The sequence below is a fragment of the Arachis hypogaea genome, chromosome 11, assembly GCF_003086295.3.
Source record: "Arachis hypogaea cultivar Tifrunner chromosome 11, arahy.Tifrunner.gnm2.J5K5, whole genome shotgun sequence".
NCBI lineage: Eukaryota > Viridiplantae > Streptophyta > Magnoliopsida > Fabales > Fabaceae > Arachis > Arachis hypogaea.
In genome coordinates, this window is record NC_092046.1 from 145,851,859 (window position 1) to 145,868,078 (window position 16,220).

General features: G+C 34.8%; 3 protein-coding genes and 1 pseudogene across 5 annotated transcripts; 3 read left to right on the forward strand and 1 right to left on the reverse strand.

The window, feature by feature from the left end:
* Positions 1–1,871: 1,871 nt before the first annotated feature.
* LOC112723337 (pyrophosphate-energized vacuolar membrane proton pump) lies at positions 1,872–6,382 on the forward strand. The gene is made up of 8 exons (XM_025774667.3): positions 1,872–2,415; positions 3,425–3,999; positions 4,093–4,472; positions 4,558–4,644; positions 4,733–5,063; positions 5,154–5,564; positions 5,729–5,788; positions 5,888–6,382. Exons 1-8 carry the CDS (start codon positions 2,166–2,168, stop codon positions 6,089–6,091), a joined length of 2,298 nt encoding a protein of 765 aa, XP_025630452.1. The 5' UTR covers positions 1,872–2,165; the 3' UTR covers positions 6,092–6,382.
* A 2,605-nt stretch (positions 6,383–8,987) lies between these two features.
* Positions 8,988–11,367, forward strand: LOC112723338 (arogenate dehydrogenase 1, chloroplastic-like). Of its 3 annotated transcripts, none has more exons than XM_072207956.1 (2): positions 8,988–10,140; positions 10,395–11,367. In XM_072207956.1, the coding sequence occupies exons 1-2, from the start codon at positions 9,746–9,748 to the stop codon at positions 11,218–11,220; spliced, it is 1,221 nt and encodes a 406-aa protein (XP_072064057.1). In that variant the 5' UTR covers positions 8,988–9,745; the 3' UTR covers positions 11,221–11,367. The 3 variants fall into 3 exon arrangements, with proteins under 3 accessions (XP_072064057.1, XP_072064055.1, XP_072064056.1); XM_072207954.1 differs by having other exon boundaries at positions 9,746–10,140; positions 10,347–11,367; XM_072207955.1 differs by having other exon boundaries at positions 9,746–10,140; positions 10,374–11,367.
* On the forward strand, positions 9,023–10,352 carry LOC140173006 (arogenate dehydrogenase 2, chloroplastic-like). Its single transcript, XM_072207957.1, has one exon. It carries the CDS (start codon positions 9,023–9,025, stop codon positions 9,671–9,673), a length of 651 nt encoding a protein of 216 aa, XP_072064058.1. The 3' UTR covers positions 9,674–10,352.
* Positions 11,368–13,084: 1,717 nt separating the features above from the next.
* On the reverse strand, positions 13,085–14,738 carry LOC112723339 (protein LATERAL BRANCHING OXIDOREDUCTASE 1-like; annotated as a pseudogene).
* Between the last annotated feature and the right edge of the window lie 1,482 nt (positions 14,739–16,220).

Consider the following 16,220-nt stretch of genomic DNA (forward strand, 5'->3'; position numbering starts at 1 on the left):
TATACAACTCAATGAACGACATCTGAGAGTGACTTTACATTGAAAACATCTCTTGCATGCTCGCTTCATCAGTTACATATTTGGTTTGAAATTGAACGAATCCATCAAATACCGGTATAGGATACCTGTATAAAATACATGATATTCTCCTTGACATTTCAGAATCTATCTTTTCACAAATCACACATTTTAATTTTTCAAATGAGATTGTGAATGGAATAACAATATTTAACAAATTTTTACAAATAAATTTCACTCATTGAGATGTTTGTAACAAAATATGACCAAAATAATATACTTTTAATACGACTCCATCATCAATTTTTTTCCTCACATGAACATGAACTTCATTGTAATTTTTTTCAAGTACAAACGAAACGATAGTTCAGGAGGAGTCGAAGGAAGAAAAAGAAGAAGAGATCTGCCAACTCGGGACAAATTACACACACACGCATATATATAACAAACCGGTTGGTCCGATTTGTATTGTCAGTGTCACATTCAAAAAATATATATAATAATCAAATCGAACGGTTCGATTTGCTCTCTTCAAAAAAAAAAAGCTATATTCAAATCGGACAGTCCGATTAGATATACTAAAATTAAAATTTTCCTCATACACAAATCGAACTGTCCGATTTGTGTACCTACTTTCTCTAACAAAGAAATCGGACAGTTCTGATTTCTTCTTCTTATGTTTTAGAAAATATGAAAACTCAGGTGCAGTCGACTTTATATGAAGTTGATAGTTAAAAATCGTTAAATGACTTGATTGATTTGACTAAATTTTCATCTAATAATTCTCAATTATCAACTTCATATGAAATTAACTACACCTAAATTTTCACCTTTAAAAAAAGCTGCCACCATATTCAAGTCTAACACCACCAATCTCCATAACAAAACACAACACACACAATATGCATATCCTACCAAATGAGCTTGGCACCCCACTTTTGCTTTTAGTCTTAATCATAGACATTGTATTTAATTAATTTTTTTAATAATTTAATTAACATATATCTGAAAAATATATATTAAAATTATTAATTTCAAATATTTTTTTATAAAAGATTTATAAATTAAAATTTACAATATATTTTTCTATTTTTTTTAAAAAATTAATAGTTTATAACCTTCAGCACATATATTAACTATTTTCTTAAAGTACGAATCTACCTTTGGAAATATTTAATTTAACGCAATTACGCAAGCACAAAACACAATCATAGATTCATAATCAATTAATATTTACCATATATTTATCATATATTATATGATGATCACTCTTTTAAAAACCCTTTCATTTTCGAATGCTTAACCAATATTTTAAAATATTTATTAGTAAAATCCAAAAAATAAAAAATTACAAATGGTGAATTCCATTCAAAAATATATTATTATCCAATAAATTATTATATATATAAAATAAGAGGAAGTATAGAGAGTGAATGAAATATTTGTATAATGTGTACAATGGAGTGTAGGAATATTCGATTCAGTAGGATATCAGATGTTTATTATTTCTAATATTCGGATGGTTATTCTAGATAGTATGAGTATATTGTGTTTGAGAAATTAGTAGTATTTTATTCTGAATGTTCATTTTTTAACTCAAATTGAACCAAATAAATAATCTATTGTACATATTGTACAAATACTCTATTAGCGAAATTCAAAAAATAAAATTTAAATTATAAATATTTAGTTACACAGACTAATAAAAAAAACTATTAAACCCTTACAAGTTAGAGTCACAAAAAAAAAACCCTAACAAGTTAGTTAAAATTTTGACTGCTAAAAATCAGATCTGGGAAATTAGAAATGGACAAATGATATTTCTATCCTATCCATTGCATTCTCGTTACGTTAAAAAAAAAAAAAGTGAAAAAACCCTAAAAACCTTCTATTATTTTATAATATTATATGATTTATCATTGATTTATAATTAATATTCTCACAACCACACACCTTCGTCTGTCTCTCTATCATTCCTCCATCCCTATCCCTCTCTCCCTCTCTCTCTCTCTCTCTCTCTCCTCCAACCGCATCAGATATAAATCCCTCTCAGTCTCAACCCCAATACCCATTCCTTCATTCCATTTCTCTCTTGATTTCGTCTCTAACACTCACAACACACTCTATCTTCTTGTGCACTCGCAGCTATGGGTGCAGCGCTACTCCCAGATCTCGGGACTGAGATTCTCATCCCTGTGTGTGCCGTCATAGGGATAGGGTTTGCCCTCTTCCAGTGGCTTCTTGTCTCTAAGGTCAAGCTCTCCGCCGCCAGAGACGCTTCTCCCAACGCCGCCGCCAAGAATGGCTACAACGATTATCTCATCGAAGAGGAGGAAGGCATCAACGACCACAACGTCGTTATCAAATGCGCTGAAATCCAGAGCGCCATTTCCGAAGGTCCTTCTTCTCTTCTTTTCCAAAACACACTTTCTATTTTAAAAGTCTTTCAAGATTTGTTGTTAGCTACGAATCAGATCCACTCATGAGCTGTGTTCTGTCAGTTCCTCTCAGCAATTTTCAGAAATGATTTGGGAAGAGGGAGATATTTGTGTGTAGATCTCGCTGTAATTATGCTTGACTTGTTTGGATTTTGATTGTGAAAGCTCTTGATTTGAATTTATTTCCTCTGCTGCGGAGGTGTTTGTTGTGGCCTTCTTGTTCTTGTACTCCGTGTTTTTCTGTCGTGCGTATGAGCGTGTGTGTGACCGTGACAGCTTCGACTGTGATTTTCTAAAAACTTTTTCTATTTTTTTTTAGTGTGGAGATTTTTGAGCTGCAACAAGATTTTAAATAATCGAGTTTACTAGTATTTGTTTTGTAAGCACAGTAAAAATCGATGTTGATTATGGATTTTGGACCCATGTGTCCAAATCTTATGGTAATTTTAAAACAAAATTCATATCGTTAACTTTTTTGCCCTTACTGTTTTTCCTAGATAATAATAATATTAACTAGGTATGGGAAATCAAACGGAGTTGGTCCATAGCTCAAGAAAAAAATGTTACTGTCACAAAATAGTCCATTTTTACATTCCATATATGTAAACTAGATTTGATCTCGATATGAGCAGTATGTGTTTATTGATGAGCATAGAGTACATATTTTACCCGTCATCCGTAAAACGGTTTTAACATTTTCGTATTCTTAATTCCTTATTGCCGTTTGAACATGGTTCAGATGTAATTTTATTTCCATTGGCTATATCTTCACAAAAACCTTTTAGCTTTAGGTTTGTTTTAGTATAATACTACTAGAACTGATCATAGTTTCAGCTGTTGCTTGGAGTTTTATGCATGTCTGCATTTAAAAAAAAAAAAAAACTTCAATTCACATTTACGGGATATTTTCCTAACTGTTGTTGTGTATTTCTTCTTATGTTAGTATATTTCTTGTTGATCATCAACAGGAGCAACCTCTTTCCTTTTCACTGAGTACAAGTATGTGGGAATCTTCATGGTGGCTTTTGCCATCTTGATATTCCTCTTCCTTGGCTCTGTGCAAGGATTCAGCACAAGCCACCAGCCTTGCACCTATGATGAATCCAAGATGTGTAAACCAGCTCTAGCTACTGCCCTCTTTAGCACCATTTCATTCTTGCTCGGTGGCGTCACGTCGCTAGTCTCCGGTTTCCTTGGAATGAAAATTGCTACTTATGCAAATGCGAGAACCACTCTGGAGGCAAGGAAGGGTGTTGGAAAGGCTTTCATCACTGCATTTAGATCTGGTGCAGTTATGGGATTTCTCCTTGCTGCAAATGGTCTATTGGTTCTTTACATTGCCATCAACGTTTTCAAGTTCTACTATGGCGATGACTGGGAAGGTCTTTTTGAGGCCATAACTGGTTATGGTCTTGGTGGGTCTTCTATGGCTCTCTTTGGCAGAGTTGGTGGAGGTATCTACACTAAGGCTGCTGATGTTGGTGCTGATCTTGTTGGCAAGGTTGAAAGGAACATTCCCGAGGATGACCCAAGAAATCCTGCTGTAAGAGAAATCTCCCTGAGCTAGATTTTTTTTGAAGTACTTTCAATAATTTGCTTGTATATCTGACTCTTGAGTTACTCATGTTGTAACCAGGTGATTGCCGATAATGTGGGTGATAATGTTGGGGATATTGCTGGTATGGGATCTGATCTCTTCGGTTCATATGCCGAGTCATCCTGTGCTGCCCTTGTTGTTGCTTCCATCTCCTCTTTTGGGGTGAACCATGAGTTGACTGCTATGTTGTACCCTCTCATTGTCAGCTCTGTGGGTATCATAGTTTGTTTGCTTACCACCTTATTTGCAACTGACTTTTTTGAGATAAAGGCTGTGAAGGAAATTGAGCCGGCATTGAAAAAACAACTCATTATTTCCACTGCTTTAATGACCGTTGGGATTGCGATTGTTAGTTGGATTGCACTACCATCTTCCTTCACTATCTTCAATTTTGGAGTCCAGAAAGATGTCAAGAACTGGTATCTTTTATAATTCTCCATTAGCAAAATAATGAATGGTACATTGTCCTATTTTGGAACTAATGAGATTGCTTTCTGTTTGCAGGCAACTATTTTTGTGTGTTGCTGTTGGTCTTTGGGCAGGTCTTATTATTGGATTTGTAACCGAGTACTTTACCAGCAATGCATATAGGTAAGCTGTTTTAGGGCATATTTTTGCACTTTTACATGTTCTCATTTTTAGATGTTACTTTATTTTTTTCCTCTACCTGCTTTTGCAGCCCTGTGCAAGATGTTGCAGATTCCTGCAGGACTGGTGCTGCCACTAATGTTATCTTTGGGCTTGCCTTGGGATACAAGTCTGTCATTATCCCAATTTTTGCTATTGCTGTTAGTATTTTTGTTAGCTTCAGCTTTGCTGCCATGTACGGTATTGCTGTTGCAGCACTTGGGATGCTGAGTACCATAGCCACTGGATTGGCCATTGATGCTTATGGTCCAATTAGTGACAATGCTGGAGGTATTGCTGAGATGGCTGGTATGAGCCACAGAATTAGAGAGAGAACAGATGCCCTTGATGCCGCCGGAAACACAACTGCTGCTATTGGAAAGGTTTGGATTTTTCCGACAGTCTGATATCTTGATTTTATGGAAACCCCACATTTCCTGATAGGTGCCTGACAAGTTGTTATTCTTTTTCAGGGATTTGCAATTGGTTCTGCCGCGCTTGTGTCTCTGGCTCTCTTTGGTGCCTTTGTGAGCCGAGCTGCTATCACAACTGTTGATGTGTTGACTCCAAAGGTTTTCATTGGTTTGCTTGTTGGTGCAATGCTTCCATACTGGTTTTCCGCCATGACCATGAAGAGTGTGGGAAGTGCTGCACTAAAGATGGTTGAGGAAGTGCGCAGGCAATTCAATACCATTCCTGGCCTGATGGAGGGAACTGCAAAGCCTGACTATGCTACATGTGTTAAGATCTCCACTGATGCTTCCATTAAAGAAATGATCCCGCCCGGTGCCCTTGTCATGCTTACACCCCTCATTGTCGGTATCTTCTTTGGAGTAGAAACACTTTCTGGTGTCCTTGCTGGATCTCTGGTGTCTGGTGTACAGGTAATGTATTAGTTTAGCATACACACTTGTTTTATTGCATGCTCAATATTCAAGTAACCGGTGGTTTTACTTTGGCTCTATTAACAATCTTCTGGGTTTTCCTTTTTATTGGAGACATTTCTCTAGTCACTGACCGGCACATATTTGTGTACTGTGGTTTACAGATTGCTATCTCCGCATCCAACACCGGTGGTGCTTGGGACAATGCCAAGAAGTACATTGAGGTAAGGATTTTACTGTGGAGTTGGGTTATATATATAAATTGATGTGAAAGGTTTGATGAGTATGGTCTAATGTGTAAATGAATGATTTGGTTGTCATAGGCTGGTGCATCTGAGCATGCGAGAAGCCTTGGGCCAAAGGGGTCAGATTGTCACAAGGCAGCTGTGATTGGAGACACTATTGGGGACCCACTGAAGGACACATCTGGACCCTCACTCAACATCCTCATCAAACTTATGGCCGTTGAGTCCCTTGTCTTTGCTCCCTTCTTTGCTACCCATGGTGGTCTCCTCTTCAAGATCTAAACTTTGTTTTCATACACACACAAGACAATGACAAGACAAGTGCAGAGAGCATCGTCCATCAATTCCCCCCATAACAAGGAAGAAAACCCGTCCTCATTCTGCTATTTTTTCTTCTCCCCCTACCCTCCCTCCCCAATCAAAAACAATATAATTTTAGTTTCGTCGGTAGTTTTGAGATACTTAATTAGGTTGAATCTGCAGAGAAAAATTTTCCTTGTAAAGAGGAGGTTGATGATGATGCCTGTGATGGTGTTGATGATGATGATATTTTACAACAGTCTCTTCTTGATATTGTTCCGGCTTCCTTCGTTGTTTTGAGTCATTAAAGTGGCTATATGCCTACTTACCTACCCATTTTCATTTTCTGAGTGTTACATTATATATGATTTTGATTCATAGTTTTTCATACGCAAGGATCGTCAGCTCAAACTAGGATGGTATGGACCTATACCGCAATACACCCACGCGGACCAAGAGGCACGCTTTTGACTTGGTACAATTTGTGTTTAGTTTTATATTGTATGTTTGTTCTTTATTTTATCTATTTTGGAGTTAAAAAGTTGAAATTCTTAATTTTATTTAATGAGGAGAGTTAGGTGTTTAGTTTCCTAAATTAACTGGGGATCATTGGCCTTAGGGTTTTATTGTGTGAAATTTGGATGCCAGTCACAGAGAACCAAGGTGAGAAAATTCGTTATCGGAGTTAAAATACTACTTTTCAAATGGGATGGAGTGAAATTTAGAAATACCTAGCGTTGTTGTTAACGTTCCTAAGAAAATTCTACATGTATATTAAACTTGGCTTAAAATTACATGTTTAAAGGCACACCAATTGTACTCTATTTAGGATAAGATGAAGGACACTCGGTGCAATGCATGAAATAAAAATTCTTTGGTTACGGTGGTGTCATTTTAATATTTTTTGGGTTGGGTTTGTGGGTGATGGGTCGTGGTGCCGCATTGCATCGGAGCTAGTAGTTATAACTCGTAATTCATAAACATAAACACCGATTTTTTTTTTCCCAAATGTAAATATTATTACCCTTTGTGTTATCAATAGTAGAGAAGAAGTTTCGTTTCTGGGACGACAAACAAGGACCCCACAATAATGCATAGCGTTCTGCAAATCATTAGGGGTTAGGGTAGTCCGGGCAAGACATCTTCTGTTCGTTCTTTCCACATCTCATGCTTTCAATCTCAGTTTCCCCACCTAGCTTTCGTGTCAGATTCTTATTGCTATTTCTTACTTGGATTCACACGAAAATCTACTTCTATATACTTAGCGGGAATTGATAATTAGTGACGTGCATGTGCATTATTTACACACCTGTCCCATTATTGACTGATTCACAGGATTTAAAGCTTCACATGCTAATGCTACTACAAAATTAACCATTTTCAATAGACTTCAACCGTGGTTTCAAGGAAAATGTAATGTTTGGATCTTTGTGATAAAAAATCAATTTGTCATGACACTCAACGATGGTTTGAGTGAAGGCAAGAAAGACTTGCTTTTGCTATTCATATTGAGCGTCGATAGATAAGCAACTTTCTCATTCTATATACTCAGGTAAGTTTCCCATATATTATGCATTCTAAAGAATGCTAGACCATGACATTATAACATTTTTTTTTGGTGTCTAACATAACATTGATTGAGTAATAAAAAGTTTTATTTACATTGTAACGAATTTCATTTAGAGTTTCATTAGTAAACTTTTATATCAGTTATTATAAATAAATTAATTTTAAATTAAATGCACTTTTATACGCAAAAGTAGGTAATGAAATGTTACACAATGCAAAGGAAGTATATAGCACTTTCTGGACATTAACTTGGTAAAATAAAGAAGAAATAAAAAATAAAACATGTTAAATCTTAAATTTTAATTTAAATCTTAAGTTATAACTAAATTATTGATATAAAAAAATAATTGAACATTAAAGTATGTATAATTAAAATTTATTTAATTAATAAGGATAATACATAAAGAATGTTTAAGAAGGAATCCGTAGTTAAACATTAAACATATATTAAATTGCTATATATGATTTTTAATGTAAAAAAATATAGATTAAAATTAATGGCAGCATAAACACCTTTTTGGTAATAAATAAAGAATTTAATTAACATGTGTTTGGACATAAATTAAGATTACTAGTAATAGATATTTTTAAATTTTTTTTTACTTTAATAAATACATAATAAATGCATTAAAAATTTAAATTTTGTATATTTATATTTATGAAGATTTTTTTAATTGGTAATTTTACTGTATATCATGTTAATTAAATTCATAAATAAATAATAAGATAAATTTATTAAGGAAACAATTATTGCACATTTAGATTAGTGTTTGATTTATAAAGTCATTAAATTTAAAGATAACGAACATGAAAAATTAAAAATAAATTTTAGTTAATATCTGCACTAAAATTATATGATAAGATTATTAATAATTAAAAAATTTAAATATTTTTTAATGAATATAAAAAATACATTAAAAATTTTAAATTTTTAATATATTTTTTTAATTTATAATTTTAATATATTCTTAGGATACAAATTAATTAAACCCATTAAAAATATATAAAAATTACATTCAAATATATAATTTTAAATTAGGTGAACAAAGGTAAAACAGAAATTGAGATTAATTAATATTATTCTATCATTTATTATACTAGGTAATTATAAAAAGAATTTCATTTATCTAATTTTTAAAAAAATAAACATCTAAAAAATTAAATATAATTATAAATTATTATGTAGAATGTCCATACATCCAAATCCTCAAATTATACTTTAGAGAAAAAGAAAATGATAGAAAATTTGTCTTGCAAATAGCCTACTTATATATTGTACTTGTCATTCCCAAAGCCACGGCTTCAGAGTCCAGCTAACCACTCAGAACCGCCCCGGAAAGAATCATGCTCTCCATTGCAATTTTTTACCCTTCGATCTCGTTCAACCACTCCCTAGATTACATTGTCCGCCGTATCCTCAACTGTCAGTCTCTCCCCCCATCCACATTCTCACTACCATCCAAATTGAATTCCTATTCCTCTTCCTCCACCTACAGACACCTCTATATGCGCACCATCAACGCTGCTCAACTCTTCGATTACGAGTCAAAGCTTGCCAATGAGTTTATTGTCTCCCAACGCCTTAAGATTGCAATTGTCGGCTTCGGCAATTTCGGCCAGTTCCTTGCCACCACATTAGTCCGCCAGGGCCACACCGTCCTCGTCCACTCCCGCTCCGACCACTTCGCCGCAGCCAAAAAGCTTGGCGTATCGTTCTTCCAAAACCCTGACGACCTATGCGAGGAGCATCCCGAAGTGATCCTCCTCTGCTCCTCCATAATCTCAATGGAGCGTGTGCTCCTCACGCTCCCTCTTCAGCGCCTCAAACGCAACACTCTCTTTGTTGACGTCCTTTCTGTCAAAGAATTTTTCAAGAAGCTCCTCCTTGAGCTCCTCCCCTCCGATTTCGACGTTCTATGCACTCATCCGATGTTCGGACCTGAGTCCGCAAGTGATGGATGGACCGGCCTTCCATTCGTCTTCGAGAGGGTTTGAATCCTTGACGAGGAGCACCGTGTTTCTCGCTGTGAGAAGTTCCTCAATGCGTTTGCCAGAGAAGGTTGCAGGATGGTGGAGATGAGTTGTGAGGATCATGACCGTTATGCCGCCAGTTCGCAGTTCATTACTCATACCGTTGGAAGGATTCTTAAAGAGTCGATGCTGGAGTCGACGCCAATTAATACGAAAGGGTACGAGAGTTTGTTGGGGTTGGTGGAGAACACTGCTATGGATAGCTTTGATTTGTATTATGGTTTGTTCATGTTTAATAAGAATTCTTTGGAGATGCTGGAGAAGCTTGATTTGGCGTTTGAGGATCTCAGAAAGCAGCTCATTGCGTGGTTACATCGTGTAGTCAGGAATCAGTTGATAGAGAATGGTGAAAGGTTGCACCAGCTGGATGGAAGTAACAGCCATGCACTGCATCGGCGAGCTCCTAATGAGTCTGCATTGCTGCATTCCAGGTATTTGATATTTGGAACTTGAAAAAATCTCAAGGATTTTTGCTACGTTGTGTGAATATTTGTGATTGTTGTTTTAGAGAGTGTTCGTTTTGTTGAGATTGAGAGCAAGTAACTTAATCATTTTGAATTCGAAAGATGATGTTGTTGTGATGGGAAAAGGGCTATTACATAATAATGATTAATGAGTAATGATGCTAATAATGCAGTTTTAATGATGTTGCTCTGCTAAATAGTTTTGCTTCAAACAATTCTAGCCAGTCTGATGAGAACACAAAGCTCAAGATTGCAATCGTTGGTTTTGGAAACTTTGGTCAATTCCTTGCAAAAACTATAGTTAGCCAAGGTCATGAGGTTTTGGCGTATTCTAGATCAGACTACTCTGATGTGGCTCGAAAGTTGGGGGTTTTGTATTTCAGCGACGTAGATGATCTTTGTGAGCAGCATCCAGGAGTGATCTTACTTTGCACTTCCATCATTTCGACGGTTAAAGTTCTTAAATCATTACCTTTCCAAAGGTTGAAGAGAAGTACATTATTTGTTGATGTATTATCCGTCAAAGAGTTTCCTAGAAACCTCTTCCTTCAACACTTGCCTCATGATTTTGATGTTCTCTGCACTCATCCCATGTTTGGGCCGGAGAGTGGAAAGAATGGCTGGAAAAACCTTCCTTTTGTTTATGACAAAGTTAGAATTGGGAACGAAGAATCAAGAATATTGCGATGTTATCGGTTTCTTGACATTTTTGCTAGTGAAGGATGCCGGATGGTTGAAATGTCTTGTGCTGAACATGATCGGCATGCAGCTGGATCCCAGTTTGTTACACACACAACAGGAAGATTTTTAGAAAAACTGAGGTTAAAGACAACACCAATCAACACAAAGGGTTATGAAACTTTGTTGAGTTTGGTGAAAAATACTGGGAGGGATAGTTTTGATTTGTACTATAGTTTATTCTTGTATAATTTAAATGCCATGGAACAACTAGAAAGATTCGATTTGGCTTTTGAATCATTGAAGAAGCAGCTTTTCAACCGATTGCATAGTATCTACCGAAAGCAGCTATTTGAAAATGAACAATAGATCCTTGCTTTGCGAAAGAGATCTATGTTGCCAGAAAAATCTAAAGACAGTGATAGGTCATCACCTCTTTCAAAAACTGTAGACACCAAATGAATTTATGCCAAAGATTTCCATTTCATTAGTAAGCATTGCAGGCCCCAATTATTCTAATAGTAGGTTTAAATAAATCTGTTAATTCTAAAATTTCACATTCAATAATTCTCGGAGTCTAGCCGTTCTGTCCGATTGAAATTCAAAGAAAAATGTAATTCTCAATATATTTTAACTCCCTTATATTTCTTAGTTTTCATTCCATGTCTAATTTGCTGCATTGATACCAGTGGAGCTGGATGATCATGTATTTAGGTGCCAATGCAGTTATTGGCGTTAAATGTAGACTTAAGAGTTCTAAATCTTAAGTGAGATAAAGCGCAATTTAGTGGAGAAGCATCCCGTGTTAACGCAAGGTCCGGAAAAAAATCGCACCCAAAAGATATGTTGTATGCAGCCTAACCTAATAATTACATCAGTGATTGTTTTTACAGTTTTCACCTGTGACTTTGGGATCACATGGAGACAATTCAACCGTTGTTCTAAAGCTCCTCTTTTAAATATGAAGTGAGATATTCATTGAAAAGAAAAATGTAGATGCTTTAGATAAAAGTTGGATGTCTGTAGGAATTGAGTAATTTAAAATGCAAATATTCACTTGATATAATGTGAAAGCAGGAAATGATCATGAAAACTGCTATGAAGTGTGATCGTGGACAATGTTGATACAGTGATACACAGTTCCCTTCATAACCTAGTCTATTGTGTATAGCCTATTTCAGTTGAACTTAATTTACCAGTGGTTGTTTTACATCTATGTTGTGTTCATTTGATCCCATATAATCCTATGTAGTTTTCTTGACTTTTTTTTTTTGCTTCATAACCTTGATTAATGCTGTTCAATGCATGAACGTGTGCAGATTGCATTACCTGACATGTGAATGTGATTAACCACTTGATGCCCCTAAAAGATTTTGTCCCAAGAAAAATTAAACTTGTCATTATCAAGCTATTGATAGAGCGGGTGTATGTATAGTTAGTCTATACTCAAAAAAATTAGCAGAGACGTGGTGGCTATATCTTAACTTAAATGGAAGGTGAAAGAGGCAACGGACCAATATGGGTTTCACTGTCATCTTGACTTACATGTGTCTCTAAAGATGCCCCGTTGAAATGATTAGGAACAAGTTTTTCAATGTGTAGGTGGCGTAAACTAAGTATTGATTTTCAATTTATAATAAGTAAATTAATAATAAGATGGGACTCTCTTTCAACTTGTACATGTTTCAATCTTGTCATCTTCGAAATGAATCTGAATGCTGATTATGTCTTGAGTCGCATATGTTCTTTCAGAAGTTTGTAGTTGTCAAAGTTTGTAATTTAGACAACTGTTGATTCAGTAGTCCCTCTCAGTTTTGTTTTCATTACTAAGCTTCCTGTAACACTAGTACCTTTCACATACTTATAAAGGGAAAGTTTTGTGTAAATCAAATAATTGTCTCCATTAAAAGTAGTATTATAGTATATGATTCATTGATTCCTTCCTTTAATTATTTCACCTTGTTTAGTTCGTGATTCTACTACACTCTTAGTAATTACTTTACTATTATTAAGGCTAGAACAAATTTTAATAGTATAAATTATGTTTGCTTGTCCTCTTAAATTGGGAATAAATGCTTCTCTCTCTCTCTCTCTCGGTTGAAAAACATGTTAAAATAATTAATAATTAGATAAGCCTAAAAATGTTAATTGTAAAATAAATCAAGAGAAATTTGACAGCATGCATCAAAATTATAAATTAAAAATTATAAATTAAAAGAAACCAAAGAATGACTTGCACGCAAGAGAAAACTAATAGTATGCACAGTTTTGCCGGGAAATTATGGGTATAAAATGAGTCGTGGCATCACAAGGGAATAATCGTATACATTTTTTTGAGTAATTTGACTTACTAAATAGAAATATTATTTAGCTTGTTCCAAGTTCCAACAGATTTCTATTGTCACAGGGAATTCAAGTAGGAACTGTAGCCTTAATTCTGATGAGAATTGTTATGTATATTTGACCATTTCAAGTGATATCTTCCCCTCTTGATAACAGCTGTAGTTGATTTCACCATAGTTTCTAACATTCTTGTACAACCTTGGACGTGTGTCAGTTATTAAGCTTTCCACAGGTTCAATTTCATTCTCTGCTTCTGGTTCATAGGACATGGCCACTGACATCCTCATCTTTTCTTTTGTTTGTCACAACCCTGTGCATTGGACTCTTGAATATTCCATTACTCATAATCTGCATAACAATTTATTATTAAGCATTCTACTGACATGAATTTGGCAAACAAGGATTAAGCTTATACCTGCATTTGAATGATCACCAAGATTGACAACAAGAGCATTAGGTATTGTGGGGATATTGACCCATTTCTCATCTGAGAACTTGAAGGCCTTCCACTCCATTGTCTTGCAATAGAACTGTGATTACTGATCTATTTGTATGAGGCTTGAGTACCAAATTGGGTCTTGAACAACGTGGATAGAAACGGAACCTTGCTGCAAATAATGATTGTCCTCCAAACTGATCCAAGAAACTACCCTCTTCCGGATTCAGTGACCTTCCCATGCATCTCAATAGATAATCCATCCTTGACTTCACTTTAATGGAAAATTCCTCTAATATATCACTGCATAGTAGCAAGAAAATCAAACTTTACTTTGTTTTCCTGTAACATGTTAATGGACTATGAAGGGTACAAAGGAAATACCTAAAATCAATAGGATTTTGTGGCCAAAGAGAATGCCTTCTATTCTTTTCTGGAAAAACTCGAAGAATTAAGCGATAGGACCAGTCAAGGACTTGCTTCTTTGAAACTATTCTGTCATTTTCATACCCTTTTGAGTCATTAGCAGGTCGTGAATATTTTTGTTTTTCCTAAACTGGAAGTTGGAAAAATTGCTTTGAAACTTGGCGTATTTTGTGAAGTTGACATTCCATGACCAATTGCCTGTGGTCAAATTAGAAACATTTATGTATCACTTGTTTGTTACTTTTATCAGTGAATAGCACATAAGCCTAATGAAAGAAGATCAAGATCTGTGATTTAATTAAATAAATCCGCACCTGAAAGCATCCAGCTGATGTGAGAGCAGATCTAAGCTTCTCAGACTCAGGTTCTGATGATGACAGCAGACTCACATCAATTATGGGTATTGGAATCATAACTGATGATGATGATAATGAATTTTTTAACCCAATACTATTATTATTACTATTATCTCCTTTATGTGGTGGTTCATCACCATCCATTGACATTCCATAGATGCTCTTTGCCATTTATGCCTCTACCCTCTTGAGCTATGTGTGAATTTGGCACTAGAAGGAAGCTTTTTATTCTCTCCTACACCCTTTTGTTTTTATTCTATGAACTTTTTCCTAATATTAATGTGTAAAACCAAATTAAACATGCGCATTCAAAATACTAGTGTAAAACACGCGCTACGTGCAGGACAAATGTTGTTTCATTATAAAATTTGTTGGTATTATTCATTGATAGTAATAGTTGTTACTTTTAATTTGAAAAAGTCCTTGTGTATAAAAACTTTGTATAGTATATAAGACTGGTCCATCCTTACTTTCTAGAGGCCGAATAATCTTGATATTTTTTTAGTCCATATTAGCGGATTCTACTTAAATATAAAATCCATTATATTTGTATGTTTCAATAAATGTTATACTTTATTAATTGATATACAATTAAAAAAAAATTAAAATTTTAATAAAAATAGTTTATATTGTAATCACACACACAATAAATACTAACTAAGTGACGTTTAGATATATTATTAGAACCTTCAAGTATAACCTGTGAGGATTGTGTACTTAATCAACTTTATTGTATTTGTATAGTTTGTTTTCTAAAAGATTCATATATATTTATTGAAAGAATTAATTTACTTAATATACAAAAAGATTAATTATGAATCTCTTTTGTTATATTAATGTTTAATCCAAAAAATTTATATCTTTTTAAAAAATTTCTAAATGGTAACCTTTAAAGTATATTTTAACTAAAATTTAAAAAAAGTAAGATAAATTAACGAATTGGTAAGCCAAAGCAATAACCAAACTTTTCTATCACCACAGTTCTTGAAAAATGCAAAAATGTTTATAGCTTAATCCAATTATGTAGAACATACAAAAGATAGAGAGAATGGTGTCCAAGTGACTGTAGATTCTTAAAAGGAATTGTATATTTAAATATACAAGCATATATAAATTATGTTTGAATCGGTATAAAGTAAGGGAATAAAATGAAATAGAACAGGATGAATTGAAGGAAACAGGGTGAAATGATACAATTACTTGTATGGAGAAATAATATTTAAGAAAACCATAAAATATTTTAGAGAAAAAGACAAATAGGTCCCTAACCTTTTATCTCGCGGACATTTTCGTCCCTGACCATTGAAAAATACTTTTAAGTCCCTAACGTCCTTAAAAATTGGACGGATCAGTCCCTCCGTCCAAAAGCCACCGTCAGACTCAACGAAAAAGTCTGACGTGGCTCCCTGACAAACCCCAATTTGACGGTTTGTTTTGTATTGAATTTAGAGCATCTTGATAACCTTTTGTCACATTTAGCCTAGGAATTAGCATGATTTTGTTATCTCTCCCGTATTTGTGATTAAGTGTAAAAACATGCTTTTTAAGCCTTATTTTGATGAATTCTATTTCCTCTTTGATTCCATAAGATGCCTTGATGTGTTTGTTAGTAATCTCAGGATGAAATAGGCTAGGCATGGATCAAAGGAAGCAAGGAAGGAAGCATACAAGTGGAGAGAAGCATTAAAAGTCAAAGAAGCAAAATCAGAGCCATGCACGCGCACGCGCACAAGGCGCTCGCGCGCACATTGCGAAACAGGCCAAGGACGCGCACGCGTACCATGCGCGCACGCGCCGATGATGGCACA